Source organism: Eulemur rufifrons, chromosome 1, assembly GCF_041146395.1.
Source record: "Eulemur rufifrons isolate Redbay chromosome 1, OSU_ERuf_1, whole genome shotgun sequence".
Taxonomy (NCBI): domain Eukaryota; kingdom Metazoa; phylum Chordata; class Mammalia; order Primates; family Lemuridae; genus Eulemur; species Eulemur rufifrons.
The window spans coordinates 8,018,208-8,037,294 of NC_090983.1; the positions used below are offsets into that span (position 1 = coordinate 8,018,208).

The 19,087-nt window shown below is 36.2% G+C and overlaps 1 protein-coding gene and 1 pseudogene across 3 annotated transcripts in view; one reads left to right on the forward strand and one right to left on the reverse strand.

Annotated features, from left to right (window-relative positions):
- Positions 1 to 19,087, reverse strand: part of PSMD1 (proteasome 26S subunit, non-ATPase 1) — a 99,854-nt gene that overhangs the window by 60,110 nt on the left and 20,657 nt on the right. For all 3 annotated transcript variants that reach the window (XM_069471136.1, XM_069471040.1, XM_069470949.1), the window contains 8 exons: positions 18,260 to 18,388; positions 17,059 to 17,147; positions 16,508 to 16,586; positions 15,841 to 16,014; positions 13,932 to 14,043; positions 12,807 to 13,003; positions 11,399 to 11,494; positions 9,852 to 9,916 (listed from right to left, as the gene is read on the reverse strand). In XM_069471136.1, the coding sequence (XP_069327237.1) occupies positions 9,852 to 9,916; positions 11,399 to 11,494; positions 12,807 to 13,003; positions 13,932 to 14,043; positions 15,841 to 16,014; positions 16,508 to 16,586; positions 17,059 to 17,147; positions 18,260 to 18,388 (941 nt within the window). The remainder of the gene's footprint in view (positions 1 to 9,851; positions 9,917 to 11,398; positions 11,495 to 12,806; positions 13,004 to 13,931; positions 14,044 to 15,840; positions 16,015 to 16,507; positions 16,587 to 17,058; positions 17,148 to 18,259; positions 18,389 to 19,087) is intronic.
- On the forward strand, positions 7,665 to 7,836 carry LOC138388094 (U4atac minor spliceosomal RNA; annotated as a pseudogene).

Consider the following 19,087-nt stretch of genomic DNA (forward strand, 5'->3'; position numbering starts at 1 on the left):
TCCTTAAAGATATTAATGAACATGTGCAAGTTGGAAGGACAGGACCTCAATCTGGGGATCTAAACTTTAAGTGATCTCATAAACTGAGATCACAGCTGCCTGGGCTTGCCCAATGACTCAGCTGAACTCCTGGCACAAAATATTTTATTCCTTTCATTATTTCATTTCACATTGTTAGATCTGAGAATGAATCCAACCTATACCACTTACTGGACAGCTGACTGAATTTAGGATTAATTTCTTTGAGCCCCAGTTTTCTCATCTACATTTCATACAGTTCTTACGAGGATGAAATACCTAATGAGCACTCAGTAAATGGCAACCAATTCTATTTACTTTTGATAAATTTTTTTATGCTACTCCTACAAGTGGTAAACAAATTTAGGCTAAGGGGGTCTGCAGTGAAGATAGCCCAGACCTCAGCTTTTTCTTTTCAGGTTAACCCATACTTATGCCTCAACCTATAACTCTACTGTTGTCCTCTTCCAGGCAACTCAGCTTAGGATAACTACCTCAAGAAATGTGTTGCCTACGGAGAATCTCAACATAAGTGAACCAGGCATATATTCTTCCAATGGTGGAATCCTTTCTTAGAACTTGGTTCTAAGTCATAGATCCTGATCTGTTACATTCTCTCACTTGCTCTATATCATTTTGAAGGAAGAGTGTATCTTATAAATTCCTAAAGCTTCAAAGCTTTAGGCACTTTTTCCTACTAGTCTAAGATTTTTCAGTAGTATTAAGCGTGGGTTATCTCAGATAAGAGGCAAAATAATTTACATTCCTTAAAAAAAAATCATTCTCCATTTTGGTTCCAGTCTCTAATATGAAGGGTTTGGCGTATGTTAGGTAATATCTATATTTTTTTTTTTTTTTTGAGACAGAGCCTCACTTTGTTGCCCAGGCTAGAGTGAGTGCCATGGCGTCAGCCTAGCTCACAGCAACCTCAAACTCCTGAGCTCAAGGGATCCTCCTGTCTCAGCCTCCCGAGTAGTTGGGACTACAGGCATGCACCACCATGCCCGGCTAATTTTTTTTTTTTTTTTTTTTGAGACAGAGTCTCACTCTGTTGCCCAGGCTAGAGTGAGTGCCGTGGCGTCAGCCTAGCTCACAGCAACCTCAAACTCCTGAGCTCAAGCGATCCTCCTGTCTCAGCCTCCCGAGTAGCTGGGACTACAGGCATGCACCACCATGCCCGGCTAATTTTTTTTTTTCCTATATATATTTTTAGCTGTCCATATAATTTCTTTCTATTTTTAGTAGAGATGGGGTCTTGCTCTTGCTCAGGCTGGTCTCGAACTCCTGAGCTCAAACGATCCGCCCACCTCGGCCTCCCAGAGTGCTAGGATTACAGGCGTGAGCCACCGCTTTTTTTATATATATATTTTTAGCTGTCCATATAATTTCTTTCTATTTTTAGTAGAGATGGGGTCTCGCTCTTGCTCAGGCTGGTCTTGAACTCTTGAGCTCAAACGATCCGCCCACCTCGGCCTCCCAGAGTGCTAGGATTACAGGCATGAGCCACCGCGCCCGGCCGTAATATCTATATTTTTGCCAAGGCACATGAGATTAAGTTTTCAGATATCACCACAAAGGTATTCCACATTCTATATTTTATGTAACTAAAGACACACATAATTGTTTCAAGAAATCTAAATACTAGAGTTGAAAATCACACTGTCAAAGTTCTACTCATCGACAATCTAGATAAGAACTGTCTTCTACATGCTCTGTACCGCCTCCAAATTTGTGTGCTTAACCATATGCACACCTACAAAACTAACCATAATACATGTAAACTATTTAGCTTCAAATCCTCAAGAAAATTCCTTGCTTACAATTAATGGAGAGATCTTACTATAGCTAATGAGAGATCATTCTAATATTTTCACAGTATTCTAGAAAATGAAATACAACTCCAATATCAACTATTTGTGAAAAAGTACAACATAGTCCCAAATTTTTACCACTTTGATATATAACTAATATTTCCATTTTATAAATACTTTAAAGAAATCTATAATTTGGAGACAAATCTCAGCAGATAGACACCCCTAGTTAACAAAGAGACTCTAGTAATCTTACTATTCAAAGAAAAGGAACAGATTATACCTTTTTAGAATAATTTTGAAAAAAACTTTCATTCTATTTCATATTATTGTCAATTAACAAAGAGGGGAAAACAAAGGTATAAAAAAATGAGGCCGGGCACAGTGGCTCATGCCGGTAATCCTGGCACTCTGGGAGGCCAAGGCAAGAGGATCACTTGAGGTCAGGACTTCAAGACCAGTCTGAGCAACAGTGAGACCCTGTTGCTACTAAAAATAGAAAAAAAAAAAAAAAATTAGCTGGAAAACCAAAAATAGGAAAAAAAAAAATTAGCCAGGCATGGTGGTGTGTGCCTTTAGTCCCAGCTACTTGGGAGGCTGAGGCAGGAGGATCGCTTGAGCCCAGGAGTTTGAGGTTGCGGTGAGCTAGGCTGATGCCACTGCACTCTAAGCCGGGCAACAGAGAGAGACTGTCTCAAAAAAAAGAAAAAGAAAAAGAAAAAAAAGAATGAAAAAGACAAAATGTAAGGAAAAGTCACAGCATCCAGAACATACACACAAAGATACTGAGGCAGAAACAGAGACTAGCATATAGAGAATATGTATCAAATTGATATAAAACTGTGAATTGAGATACTGTAAAGACGAATCATGTATTTGGTGGTAACTGGTTGACTGCTATGGTTCTTTCAAATTATAAGGATCTATAGTGATGCAACATTTTTATATTCAAGGAATCACTTTGTGTTATTTAAAAAGTATCTGCACCAAGAATCTCTCACTCACCTTGCAAGATCAACCCATATCTGAAAACATACAAATGTATATACTGAGAAATATTTACTTTCATATTGTATTAATAACAGCCTAAGTCACAGCAAGTAGGGACCTCCAAGATTGTCTAACTTTAAGAAACGTCCATATCAGATTCAGTTTATTCATTATGGCCACTTAATTTCAGTAAGTATATAAAGAACAATGCTTCTTTTGACTTCTTTCTTCATTTTCCTTTCTAGTGTCAAGTTAAAATAATTCAAATTCTATTCACTTCCAAATGAGTTTCAGTCAATGCCAAGAACAGTACTGTATAGAGTTGTTATAATAAAATCTGCCAACTAGACTAATAATAATAGGTGAAATAATGACTTATTTATTAGATGTTCCATTAGAGAATACTTATTTAGATAAAAAATTAACGTTCTAGGTTCATTTTAACTAAGCAAAAATAATCTTCAATTTAATTTTTTACTTTTTCATAAGCATTATGAACAAATAACAATCCACAAATATCAGGAAAAGGAAATAATGAAAACACTACAACTTCCTGGACTATCCTGTGAATAAAGGAGATAATATACAGGAGAATTTTTTTTTTTTTTTTTTGAGACAGAGTCTCGCTTTGTTGCCCGGGCTAGAGTGAGTGGGCTAGAGTGAGTGCCATGGCGTCAGCCTAACTCACAGCAACCTCAGACTCCTGGGCTTAAGCGATCCTACTGCCTCAGCCTCCCGGGTAGCTGGGACTACAGGCATGCGCCACCATGCCCGGCTAATTTTTTCTATATATATTTTAGTTGGCCAGATAATTTCTTTCTATTTTTAGTAGAGACGGGGTCTCGCTCTTGCTCAGGCTGGTCTCGAACTCCTGACCTTGAGCGATCCACCCGCCTCGGCCTCCCAGAGTGCTAGGATTACAGGCGTGAGCCACCGCGCCCGGCCTACAGGAGAATTTTATACAAAGACAATTTTGTCTGAGTTGATGAAGTAAAAATAAGTATTTACTAACATGTTTTCAGTATTCATGTTCAATAAGTACACCTAAAAGAAAGGTTTAAAAAAATGAAATAAATCCTTAAAACATGGTGTAAGAAAGCCAAATATCTGCAAAGTTATCTTAAAAGTGAAATCTAAAGGGAAAAAAAGATAAAATGGAGTAGATACTAAGAAAGTAAATGATATCACATCAGAAAACATGTAATAGTCATAGGAGACAGGACAGACACTTCCCAAATATTAAAGTTAATGAGGAAATTTGAAAATAAAAATGTTCTATCAGATCCACTGACTGAAAGGCATGGTACAGAAAGCACTGGTCTAACATGAGACCTATTTAGAATCTCAGTTCTATCATTTAGCTTTATGATAAGGGGAAATTTTGTTAACCAATTTGGAATTCAATTTCCTTATCTTAAAAAAATGAGAATATTGGTTGACTTCTAAGTTGCTTCCACCTTTAAAAATTAAAGACCTTGATTTAACTCCATCTCCTTAAATAAGTCAATTACATTTAATTTTCAGCTATAAAATAAGCTTTAGACAAAAATCATCGCTAAAATCTTTCCCAGTTTCTACTTCTTAAAGAATCACATGCTAACAGAACTCAGAACGGTCCCTTAGGAACAGCAAGCACATAAACAACTCACTAGTTGTATCTGACTATTCTAGGTAGTAGAGAGTTTAGCAAAACCTGAAAACAGCTCATGGGAGACATCTGCTGCTGAAATCGAGAATTTAACACGTGTGTGAGCTACGGAAGATATATAAGGGCAGAAATGAATTTTGTTATTAGAAAGCAAAGTACTGTCAGGTTAAAAATGGAAGAAAAACAGTTTCATAAAGCCTATCAATTTCCAATGTTGCAGAATATATACACAAGGTCACTAACTTTTATTGATATCAATATAAAGTCACTGACAACAGGAAGAATTAACAGGTGACAACGAAGAAACAAAACAACCTAAAAGACAAACATGAGTAGGAGGATTCTTTATATAACCCAAGAGTCACTAACGGTACACCTGAAGAATATATTTTCCATACTAAAATTATCTAGTTCCTGATAAGAATTTTAAGAAAGAACCCACTATGGATGACAATGACAAACCATTTTTTCATTTTCGAGTGTGTCTAAACTCTACAGCAAGAATAAGGAAAGGTCAGGGTCACAGCTTGGCTGGATGATATGGCAAAGACGACAGGAAAGAATCAACTTCTACTTTGCTTCCATCTTTTCTCTCAAGGAGAATGATTTTTAGGCCCAGAAAGATAAAAAGACTGATCAGAATGCAAAACAGATGAAGAGACTAGCAGCCTGAGATGAGTTCAAGTCTTGAAGCTAAATGAATTACCTCCCTAAAACAGAACAAATTTGTGGACGTTAATTATGAACCAAATTTTACAAGAAAAACAAAATGGCAAAGGTACAAAAAGACTGTAAGTGGCAAGGTATTCGGACGTTCAAAAAGAGAAATGAAGAGATAGGGTTCATGAAATTAAGTGTGGAGTCTGTTGCAGATCTTTTGGGAAAAAAATGCAGAATAGCTTAATACACACAGGTTTTATCAGACCTTAGGAAAGACCTCAATCAATACCTGACACTTCTATGAAAAGTGTCACATAAGAAACAATCATGCTCAACTAATTACATAACCTTTTTCAGAGGTGCCGGACTAGTAGATTTGGGTAAGTATCATATTATTAGCATTTAGTGAAGGTTCTCTAGTGTCTTTGTGAATAAGTTGGAGAAACGAGGGTTAGAGAATAATACAGTGAATTAGAAGATTAGTATCTACTTGAACCTCATTCAAAAAAACTAGCGTAAAGAGAAACTTATTAGTATGCTACATGGGTCTGCGTTTTGCTCTATTTTATTCAACATTTGTATCGACAATAGGAAGAAAATATTTTACAGTTTGCAGTAGCTGGATGACTTCCTATATGAAATATTACAGAGATGATCCCATAACTAGTTCACAATCAATGTTCAAGAAATATCTGTTGAATTATCTTATACTCTTTACAACATAGCTTCACTCCTAGGGAACTCTGGGTAGAAAATCTCTTCCTAGAAATTAAAAGGACACAAGACACTTGATTCATCACACACATACCTTCGGAACTTGCTGTGTAATTTCATCACAAATAAACTATAATAGGCAGTGCCCATACAGTGCAACGTATAGTTGACCCATGAACACAGACTTGAACTGTGTGGATCCACTTACACGTGGACTGTTTTTGTTAACAAATTACACTAAGTGTACTTGCCTCTCCTGCCTCCCCTTCTACCTCCTCCATCTCTTCTGCCTCTGCCAATTCTGAGACAGCAACCCCTCCTCTTACTCCTCCTCTTCAGCCTACTCGATGTGAAGATGAGGAGGATGAAGATTTTTATAATGACCCACTTCCACTTAACGAATAGTAAAGATGTTTTCTCTTCCTTAGGATTTACCTAATAACATTTTCTTTTCTCTACCTTACTTTATTGTAAAAATACAGTATATAATACATATAACATAAAGCTCAGGCATACCTTGGAGATACTGTGGGTTCAATTCTAAATTACCACAATAAAGAGAATATCACAATAAAGGAAGTCACACTAATTTTTTGGTTTCCCAGTGCATATAAAAGTTATGTTTACACTATACTGTAGTCTACTACTTGTGCAATAGTATTATATCTAAAAAATGTATATACCTTAAATAAAAAACACTTCATTGATTTAAAAAATGCTATTATCTGAGACTTTAGCAAGCTGTAATCTTTTGCTGGTAGAGGGTTTTTGTTGATGTCTGCTGACTGATCAGGTTGGTGGCTGCTGAAAGTTGGGGTGGTTGTGGCAATTTCTTAACATAAGACAACAATGAAGTCTGCTGCATCGATTAACTCTTGCTCTCATGAAAAGTTTCTCTGTAGCATGCAATGCTGTTTGCCATTTTATTCATAGTAAAACTTCTTTCAAAATTGGAGTCAATTCTCCAATTGAGAAATGCTGCTTTTTATCAAACTAAGTTTATGAAATATTCTAAATTCTTTGCTGTCATTTCAACAATGTTGACAGCATTTTCACCAGGAGTATACTCCATTTCCAGAAACCATCTTCTTTGGTCATCCATAAGAAGCAGCTCCTCAGTCATTCGAATTTTATCATGAAATTACAGCAATTCAGTCACATCTTCAGGCTCTACTTCTAATTCTAGTTCCACTACATCCGCAGTTACTTCCTCCACTGAAGTACCGAACCCCTTAAAGTCATCCAGGAGGACTGCAATCTACTTCTTCCAAACACCTGTTATTGTTATTTTGATCTCCTTCCATGAATCACAAATATTCTCAACGGCACCTAGAATGGTGAATCCTTTCCAGAAGGTTTTCAATTGACTTTGCCCAGATTCATCACAGGAATCACTATCCATGGCAACTATAGCTTTAGGAAACATATTTCTTAAATTAAATAAGACTTGCAAGTCAAAATTACTTGATTCATGAGCTATAGAATGGATGTTGTGTTAGCAGGCACGAAAACAACATTAATCTCCTTGTACATCTCCATCAGAGCTTTTGGGTGACTAGGTGCATTGTCCATGAGCAGTAATATTTTGAAAGGAATCTTTTTTTCTGAGCAGTAGGTCTCAACGGTGGGCTTAAAATATTCAGTAAACCATGCTGTAAACAGATGTGCTGTCATCCAGGCTTTGTTGTTCCATTTATAGAGCACAGGCAGAGTCAATACAGCGTAATTCTTCAGGGCTCTAGGATTTTTGGAATGGTAAATGAGCACCGGCTTCAGTTAAAGTCACTCACTGAATTAGCCTCTAACAAGAGAGTCAGTCTTTAACCATTCTTTTCTTGGGGTAGCGCTACTGTCCAATGAACAAATAGTGAGGGCAGTACCGTTAACGCAAAAAAATAGTAATAAAAAAAAAAAGAAAGAAAGAAAAACAAGAGTCAGTCTGTCCTTTGAAGATTTAAAGCCTGGCATTGCTTTCTCCTTTCTAGTTTTGAAAGTCCTAGATGGCATCTTCTTCCAATAGAAAGTTGTTGCATTTTCACTGAAAATCTTTTATAGTATAACCACTTTCATCAATTATTTTAGCTAGATCTTCTGGATAACTTGTTACAGCTTCTACATCAGCACTTGCTGCTTCACCTTGCACCTTTATGTTATGGAGACGGCTTCTTTCCCTAATCCTCAGGAACCAAACTTTGCTAGCTTCAAACTTTTCTTCTGTAGTTTCCTCACCTCTCTCAGCCTTCACAGAATTAAAGAGCGTTAGGGCCTTGCTCTGGACTAGGCGTTGGCCTAAGGGAATGCTGTGCCTGGTTTGATCTTCCATCCAGAACTAAAACTTTGTCCCTATTAGCAGTAAGGCTGTTTTGCCTTCTTACCACCCATGTTCACTGGAGTAGCACTTTTAATTTCTTTCAAGAATGTTTCCTTTGCATTCAAAATATGGCTGTTTCGCACAAGAGGCCTAGCTATTGGCCTACATGCCTTCTTCACTAAGCTTTTTTTTCCCCCCTCAAGAGATGGAGTCTCGCTCTGTTGCCCAGGCTAGAGTGCAGTGGTGCGATCACAGCTCACTGCAGCCTTGAAATTCTGAGCTCAAGAGATCCTCCCACCTCAATCTTACAAGTAGCTGGGACCACATGTGCATGCCACCACGCCCAGCTCTTCAGTAAGCTTAATTATTCCTAGCTTTTGATTTAAAGTGAGGGACATGCGACTTTTCCTTTTACTTCCATGTTTAGAGGCCATTTTAAGGCTATAAATTGGTCTAATTTCAATATTATTGTGTCTCAGGGAATAGGGAGGCCTGATGAAAGGGAGAGAGACAGGGGAATGGCCGATGGGTAGAGCAGTCAGACCACATACAACATTTATCAATTAAGTTCACCATCTTATAAGGATGCAGTTGGTGATGCCCCCAAAACAACTGCAACAGTAACATCAAAGATCACTCATCACAGATCACCATAACAGGTACAATAATAATAATGAAAGAGTTTGAAATATTGAGAGAACTATCAAAATGTGACACAGACACACAAAGTGAGCACATGCTGTTAGAAAAATGGTGCTAATAGACTGTTCAACACAGGGTCACCACAAACCTTCAATTTGTAACAAATGCAGTATATGCAAAGTACAATAAAGCAAAGCACAATAAAATGAGGTGTGCCTGTACCTTAGCTAAAACACTGAGATTTGAGATTGGAGCTAAGTGGACAGTAATGAGAACTACTAGAAGAAGTACCATTACATGCACCACCACCACCACCACCACCCTAACTACAACTGCTACAATTACCAATATTAACATACACTTAGGTAGTGCTTACAGACAATGTTCTAAAGGCACTAGATATATTAATTCAATTAATCATCAAAAAAAATCATTAAAAAAAATCTCGAATATATACTATTATTTTAAAGATAAGAAAACTAAGGCTCAAAGAGGTTGAATAACTTGCCCAAAGTCACTCAGCTAGTTCAGCTAGTAAGAAGCTGAACCAGGATTCAACCTAGGCAGATTGGTTTAGAGTGTGCCTTCTTAAACACAACTACATTATATTGCCAAGGGCATTTCCACATCTGTAAATCCAAAATAATTTTCTTTAATCTGCAAAATGTTTACCCTTTTGCATTTAAACAAGGCCTATTACCTTTTACTCTTATTAAAACACTTCAAAAACTTTACAAACCTATGTAAGAGATAACATCCCATCTGAATCACCAATATACGTAAAGAGGAGTTATTTTTAGATTTAAAAAATTAAATGAATAAGCAGAATGCTATGTAAATATGAAGAGAAATAATTATATTGTTTTACCACTTCTCAAATAGGCTCTCAGAATACCAGGACATACTTTATTCTTTTTCAGAAGAACAGTATTAATTTTATTGTTAAATCGCTCTCACTCTGAACCTAGATATATTCCTCAGGTATTTAGTTTCTATTTAGTTACTGACGACAAAAAGAAATGGGATATAAACAGCATCAGAAGTTAGAAATTATTACCTGAATAGAATGAACCCAAGAGATTCTACTGCTGCCCTCCTGACATCATCATTAACATCACTTACCTAAGGGAAAAAGTTCAAGATGATTACATTACACCACACATTCTATTACTAAACTGATATGAGGACCACATCATTCAAATGTAAATTAGACCTCATTAATATATTATTTCTTAATAGAATGTTTTTCCCTCATTATGCATATGGATATCAAAACATCATGTTACACACCTTAAATCCATAATAAATGAATTAAAAAAATAAAGACATATATTTTTTAAAAAGTCTTTCCCCAATTTAGAAAATGTCATTGGATAATTTCATTTTAGGGCTGAGAAGTCTTTTTTTTTTTTTTTTTTTGAGACAGAGTCTCACTTTGTTGCCCGGGCTAGAGAGAGTGCCGTGGCGTCAGCCTAGCTCACAGCAACCTCAAACTCCTGGGCTTAAGCGATCCTACTGCCTCAGCCTCCCGAGTAGCTGGGACTACAGGCATGTGCCACCATGCCCGGCTAATTTTTTGTATATATATATTTTAGTTGTCCATATAATTTCTTTCTATTTTTAGTAGAGACGGGGTCTCACTCTTGCTCAGGCTGGTCTCGAACTCCTGACCTCGAGCGATCCACCCGCCTCGGCCTCCCAGAGTGCTAGGATTACAGGCGTGAGCCACCACGCCCGGCCTGAGAAGTCTTTAAAGCTTGGTAAGTTTAAGATTCAAGGCTACTTAAGACTATTTCAGCTGCATTATAGCTTTTATGGGGTACACTGAAAATATAACAATTCCTTCAGTGTTGTTTCCAAAAAAATATGTCAAGCACAATATAAGCATTTAGAACACACCACATACTGCACTGATAAAGGAAAAATTACTAATAAATATTGGGAATGTGATCATCTCTGGGAAAAAGAAGTTAATAACAGCTGTAAGCCTTTCTGCAAGGGAAGGTGACCTTGATTTACCTTCTCACAGCACCATGATGATTGAAAATTACTGAGTTAAAACTTATGTGGAATGTCTACCGTGTGGCCAGGCAATATTACTGCTGATAAACTACACTTGTATTAAGAGGACCATGAGTGGAGAAAGCCTTTTGGAAAACATAGGCATTGGCTTTCCTGTGTAGTGCGTCTTTTATAATAGAGCATGTCCCTTAGGGGTACCTAGAAACCAAGTTCACTGACTGTAAAAAGAAATAGTTCCTGTTGTTCATTAGATTTCCCTATCCTAGAGTGGTTGCACACACTCACATCATCTCATCCCTTACAAATGAGGGTAGTCCCTTGGAGTGGGGTTTCAGAAGCTGCACCTGAATGGCTTTAAAGACTTCCATTCATACGGACACAGTTATATGGTCCTATATCCTTCCGAAAAGTTTAGTGAACTTAGTACTAGGTTATGGCCTACTGTGTCCAGTAAATAAGAATCTCAATCTGAAACCACTGGTGCTGATCATGTGGTGTGGGTGCTGCAGTCACCTAGACATTTACTGTCCATCTGCAAGCTTTCCCTTATATCCCATTCCCAAGAAAGGTCAGTGTACTTACAGCAACATGTAGCAAGCGTCGAATAGCTTTGTTGTTACCAGAGCCACAATAGGCCATGGCTACAGTATACATCCCAGATCGTCGAAGAATTGGGTCCTAAGAAAGAGTAATTCAACATTAATCATCAACATACCATTTTAAACAGTGACTTTTTTTTTTTTTTTTTTTTTGAGACAGAGTCTCACTTTGTTGCCCGGGCTAGAGTGAGTGCCATGGCGTCAGCCTAGCTCACAGCAACCTCAAACTCCTGGGCTCAAGCGATCCTACTGCCTCAGCCTCCCGAGTAGCTGGGACTACAGGCACGCGCCACCATGCCCGGCTAATTTTTTCTATATATATTTTAGTTGTCCATATAATTTCTTTCTATTTTTAGTAGAGACGGGGTCTCGCTCTTGCTCAGGCTGGTCTCGAACTCCTGACCTTGAGCGATCCACCTGCCTCGGCCTCCCAGAGTGCTAGGATTACAGGCGTGAGCCACCGCGCCCGGCCTAAACAGTGACTTTTATAGTCTAAAAGGCATAGTGGCATCCACCAGGTAAGCTGGTTTTAGGTAGGAAATGAACTCAAGGAGAACTCTTTTGTAGTTGGTAGTTTTTTAAATGAATAGAGAAATAAAAGACTATAATATAGAAGGAATTAATTGCTCTTAATTCCCAATATTCTGTACAATATTCTTGTCCTGCCTCATACTTTCTAAGAAATAAAAACTCAAGTCAGTACTAACATACTATGGCGGTTAATTTCCATTTATCAAACAAAGAAGCTGGCTTCTAATTCCACATTCTGATTTTTACCTTATTTAATTCCTGGGCACTGACTGCTGAGTCAAAAAGATATGAAGTCTAATAACTGAACAAATTAATTGGCAATTTTATCAATAAACTATAGCAATGGTTCTTTTAAATCAGATTAAACAGGACAGTATTACTTATCACTGATGACCTATCTATCATATACAGTATCATTATAAAACAACAAAAAGCAAGCAAAAAAACCTCACCCAAATAAATAAGTATAGAGACTCGTATTGTTTTCTTATGAAATAATGAAGTGAACTTTGTATCTTATAAAAAAACTATAAAATCATTCCAAAAACATTACTTCTAAAAGTTGATTAACTTTTACATTACTAAAGAACTATTCTGGATCTGTTTATCTGAATATCACTGATCTGACATTGTGGCTAAATTTAAAACCCTCAAATTACTCCCATTCACCTCTTCTAATCAGTGTTTTTCTTTCTTAATTCTATTAGGCTTTATATATCTTGCAAGAAGTTTTATAAACAAGTATCTAGGTGTTCTGACGGGAAAAAAGTTAATTTCCAGTGAAGATAAGTGTTTTTGACATGCCATAGATAACTGGAGAGTGAGGGATACAGGGGAAAAGAGGATAAACGTGATCCCACCTTATCACGACAGAGAGATTCAATGAGAGCATCAGCCTCTTCCATTCTTCCATACATCACTAATGCAATGCCAACTGCAAGACCACGCAGAATCTTCTCATGTTGAGTTTCTTGTGCATAGCCAACCATGTCCTCAATAGCCTGGGCATTTTTAGAGCCCAACATAACCAAACCTAGGGCCAGGCCAGCTGCTTCCCCTAATAAGTAAAGAGTAAAACATTATTAAGAGTTGTATTTGTAACTCAAGTTAATAAAACATCCAATTGAAAGTACCACCTACTAGCATTAACTACCAAAAGAACCATTAGCTTCTGATAGCACTTTTTCAAACCACTTAATAAAAAGGAGGATACTTTATGTGGAAGTACATCCATACATTTATAGCTGTTTTCCTTTTAAACTTTGACAGAATATACCATCAAATCCTACAGTGATTTCAAAGAAGACATTATGACATTTTTCCTACATTATCAACAAGCAATATAGAATAATAAAAGTAGATCACTCTAATAAAGCCTATGTGCAAAAATCCAATTATTTTATATTGCTTGTGCAGACACACAAGATATAACATTCGGGAAGTCTATATATCACAAAACATGTTTTTATTTTTATTTATTTATTTATTTTTTTTGAGACAGAGTCTCACTCTGTTGCCCAGGCTAGAGTGAGTGCCGTGGCGTCAGCCTAGCTCACAGCAACCTCAAACTCCTGAGCTCAAGCGATCCTCCTGTCTCAGCCTCCCGAGTAGCTGGGATTACAGGCATGAGCCACCATGCCCGGCTAATTTTTTCTATATGTATTTTTAGCTGTCCATATAATTTCTTTCTATTTTTAGTAGAGATGGGGTCTCACTCTTGCTCAGGCTGGTCTCGAACTCCTGAGCTCAAACGATCCGCCTACCTCGGCCTCCCAGAGTGCTAGGATTACAGGCGTGAGCCACCGCGCCCGGCCACAAAACATGTTTTTAAAAGGCAAGTATGACAAATGGAGCAAAATCTACTCCCTCTTCAAGTAGAGAAATCCATTAGAATTGTAAAAGGCTACAAAATATAGGCAGAAAACAAATATTATAATTACATTAATTAATACTCAAGTTTGTTGTCTTTAGAAAGAAATGCTTACCTGTCACAGCATCATCCTGATAAAGGTTTGTTTTTAGCAAATCATACACATCTTGGCGTGCAGTTCCCATGGCAGCCAAACCAAGGCCCAGACTGCCTCCATGTCGAACAATCTAGGGAAAAAACATTGACTCCATTGATTTGGTACACTATACTTAAAATCCAAGCTTTCATTCTAATTTCAAAATACATTTCGATATTAAATATGCAGAGGTTGGCTCAGCAATAATGATCAAAGCATTTGATAATCAGAAGGTCAGTGGTAACCTCAGCAATTTCAGTTTCAGTAGAATGATGCTTGCTGTTACAAAATAATAATGAGTTGACTCCCACCTGCCCCACCTGTCCACCTGCCCCTCCCCTTCCCTGCCCCATACATAAAAAAGAAAAAAGGAAAAAAAAGAAGAAAAAAGAAAAAAAAATTAAAATTAAAAAAAGAAAAAGAAAAAAAATAATGAGTTGAGAAGTGAATGGGAGAAAAAAGTTGATGGAGTACAACTCTCTTTCAATAAGTTTACATGAGAAAAAGAGCAGAAAGGCTGGACAACAACCAAGAGGGAGATACAAGCGTCAAGGAAAGATTTTTTTTTTTTAAGATAGGCAAGACCTGAGGATGCTTATGGGCTGAAGGAAAGGACGCAGGATAGAAGCAGCTAAGGACAGAGGAGAAAAAGGTATTTGATGGAACATGGTTGTAAAAAAAGTGGGAGAAAGAGTACAAAGTTGATCTTCATTTGAAAAGGAGACTTCAGTGGTTATCTGTCAATTTTGAATGCATAGTATCCTATTATTGGTAACAGCACCCCAACCTTGCTTTGGGAATACTCCTCCCTCACTGGTTAGTCTTGGGAGGACCATCATTTAAGAAGCTCCCACCTTCCCCTAGCCAAAGTGTGGGCCTGTAACCCAAGGCAGGCCAATAGGATGCTCCTCTGGAATTTTAATCTTTCTTAAGTGGAATGACACAATGACCAAAAATGTTTCAAGATCATTCATCCTGATAGCAGGGTCTGAAAACACAATTCTGAGTTCCTGTTATCTACATCCCTGGAACTGCCCTGGCTCTTAACCTTTGTGAGAATTGGTTCATTAGCTTTTCTATTAATTATTAATACATAAGCTATTTCTAATAAACTCCTAGTTTAAGTGAGTCAGAGGAGGTTTCTAATGCTGTCTATTGCTGTTGTTTTTTGTAACCACAAACTCTGTCAGATAAGAAAATTTTTACTTGAGATCAGAGGAAATGAGGTAAAGATGTGTGTACATGTACAAAGATTTGTGGATGGGAAAATTATTAACTGAGAAAGCTCATCCTACCGGCTTCAATCTTTTTACTAAAGTATAAGGTTTTCTGGCTCACTTAACTACTCTCCTGGTAGCCTTCTAAAAGAGTTTATTCTAACATACAAGTTAAAGTCTAAAATCCTATTAATATTTTAAGGTTCCTTAAAATAAGAAAAGGGCTAACTAATGTTTTTCCAAAAGATTTACATTAAAAAAAATTATCAAAGATCAAACAAGCAATAATTCTGATTTCTGAGAGAATATGTACAATTTCTTTGGGCCTTAGTTTCCTCTAAAATGTTAGGGGGTTAGATTAGATGAAAACTAAGGTCACTTGTAGTTATAATATTCTAACACTCTGAAGTGTGGGAATACAATTTATGTTTTACAAGTACTTGTTGCTTTGTTTTGCTTACCACACACAAGGTTTAAAGGACTGAGAAGTACAATTTTAGCTTACAGAGAACAGAAGGGAATTACCTTAGGGAAAAAAAAACTATGAGAATATTCTGTTTTGGGTATTCCCAAATCCAACAAAATTGCCATTCACTAAAATACTTTGGCAAATATAATGTTTTCCTGGTCTCTTAAATAATGGAAATTTAGTTTTCCATTTTAGTACTTACATCATTGCTGGCATTCTTAAGCTGATTAAGCAGATAGTCAATTATATCACCACCATGGTTGGCATGAATAAGACCCAATGCATAGAGACCTCCACCTTCCTGATAGGCTGATCCTGGAGAAGTGTCCTTGGGAAGGTATGTTGCCATTAACTGTAATGCTTCCTTCTCATGACCCTATAAGTGTGAGTCATGACAAAGATGTCAAAAGACATAACATTTTCTATGATTACTTCCTTTCCCCCAGAACATTCCCTTGCTGAAAGAGAAGGCGGTAGGTGCTCTCTCCCGTACAAGTTTATCACTCAAACGAAAGGACAGCCTTTAAGAGACCTAGTCATATCCTGGTTAGAAAATGTATCACAAATGCTTCAATCTTTTTCCTTTGTTTTATAACATTTGTCCACATTCATCTTAAACATCAAATACCATTTTAATTCATCATTTCAACGGCTTAGAAAGTCTTCATAGGAAAAGGAATTCTACTTTTTATTAAAAACAAACATACACATATGTATTTTAATCTTATTTACTTTATCCTTCCCTGTAAGATGACTGATCTGACTTAACAAAATGTACTTGTCAATGAACTATAAACTTTTATTGTTTCTTAACCCCAGAAAAACTGCTTCTGTTCTGATGCCTGTTCATACCAATGAATATACATTACCTTATGAATTACACCCAAACTGGCTGTAGCAGTAAATTTTGCCCAGTTAGTAGCTCTGGCCAACCATTCCAAGTTATCTCTGTAAGAAAAGAAAACTTAGTAATGCTACTATAAAACAAATGAATTCCACAAAGCTTTTTAACACTAAGGTCAAACGCATTAAAATTTTACCTTGGACCCTTTCAAATCATTTTATTTTGTGGATCTCAAGTTACTGCTGATTCTATTTTACCTCCTAAGTTCTTAATATTTTGAGGACTTTTTAATGCATGATATGTAATTCCACTATGAACAAAAGCAAAATTATATTAAATTTTCAGAGCTTAATATATTTCTTTCAAAAGCCTATAATCAAGCCAACTAATAAAGGAATTAATTTCACCTTAAAACAAGTAGGCATGTGCAATAAAAAATATATAAAATAGCAAAAATGTAATTTAGAATTCAAGACTGGTCAGTAGGGAAAGCTCTCCATATCCATGGAAAAATGTCAACACATTCTTTGTTAAAGATGATTTTAAACCAAAGTGGAAATCATCAAGTATATTTACCTAAGAAACTGGTCACTGGTAGTCCCACAGTGCATAAAAGAATTTGCTATAACTGTTGCTGTGTGACATACAGAATTCCGTACTGCATCCTTTAAAAACAAACACAGATTTTTTTATCATTGGCAAAGTATTCACACATGCACATGCTCACACACACGGTCAGAGGCCCTATTTTGTGGCAGAAACATGAACAAATTGAACTAAGATTTAAAATACAGATCTTGGGTATTTCTTTATAAAGACTAAATAGCTAGTTTATGAAAACAATCAAGTCAAATAGTTTTACTGCAGTTTTATTCTGAGCTCAATAGCACGTTTTAGGTGGGAATTTATTAGGTAGCAGATTTTCTATTCTTTAGTTTCTAAATAATTTCACTTGCCATTTCTCTTTAGCATCTTGCCCAAGGTCCCTAAGGTGTTGGGGTAACCTGAGGAACGGTGCTGCACCTCTTCAAGCCAGCACCTCTGGCAGCCACCAAATAATTTTATTTTAAAGGCACTATATCATAAAGACTAGCTTCAGATAATTGTCATAAGTACAAATTATGTGAATCTGTACCTTTTTACCATTTGTAAAAATTGTATCAAAAGCTTCAAAAAGCATTATTACATATGCTTCAATCAAACAACTGATTAATCAGTGACTAGTACAGGGAATTTAAAAAAATAATAAATGACCTTAGGTAGGGGTATTCGGTAAATAAGAGAGAGGGAAGGAAGGAAGACTTTTCATGCTATATATCTTTGCATATTAAAACATTTTTGAACCAAACAAATATATTAGCTGTTCAAAAATTAAAATTAGCAGTAATAATTGTCACAATCAGTATCTCAACAAAGGCTGTAACAACAAGGTAAAAATTCTGCTCTCAAGGAGTTCTTGGTTCAATGGGAAATACAGACACATAAACTATATTAATATTCTGATTGCACTATTTGTCCAACTGCCACATGTATACATTAAGATAAAAAATTCTAAAAAAAAAAAAAAGGAAAAATTTCATTGCTAATTCCCTTCCCTTTCCAACAAGTCCAAGAGGTTTACCCATTTTTTTTTAATAAAAACTTACTTATTTCCTTAAGAATAAAATACAACAAAGTATTCAAAAGGAAATAAATATAAGTACTTTCATTCAACAAAGAAATATAAAGAAAAAAAGAGATGTAAGGAAAAAAACCTCATTATAGATGAATTTCCTACCTTTGTGTTTTTTAGAATCATGAGGTCAGTGTTATTGTTTCGTATTAAGAACTGCAAGTGTAACTCAATAGCCATTTCACCACTTAAAATTTTAATCATTTTCAAAGTCTGGTCCTTGGGCTCTGGACTCTACCAAAACAAAGAATGAAAATTCATATCACTATTATTGAAATCCACTAAGCCAACTTTTATTTCATCGGCCCTAAACCAGTGAAATTCAAGTAGTTAGTAAAACTTATATTTTAATAAGATCCAGAAAACTCAATTATTTACTTGAGAGGAAGAATTTCTTTATTTCTTTATTAGATGCAATTGAGATATGATACCAGCTTGATGGAAGAATATAATTCATTCCCAACTAGCAGCCAATGTAAAATATTTTAATATTTTTTTAAAAACTGGGAAAGAATAATTATTAATGAAATGCAGGAAAATTACTTTTTATAGTCAATTTAAAAGTTAGATGAAATCTCCCTACTTAAAATTGAGAAAACAAAGTATCTTTAATCAACACATACATATGATCTCATGAACTATCAAGCCATTAACATAACTCTCCACCCAGCTGAAGAACAGTTAAAGTTTACGTACCTGAGCATTAGAAACCTAAGTCCTAATGGAGGAAGGATTTACATTCAACAGACCATTGCTCTAATATTTCCCCCACCCATCCATACACCATGGATATTAAAAACAACATTAACTCTATATGAAAAGTTGCCTTTTGTTAGAGGCCATATTTTTTTCTCACCCTGTGACAGGTAACTTGAATTTATTTTGTACAGAGATTATTCTTTGGTAAGGATCTAAGGATTTGATTTCTTCTAA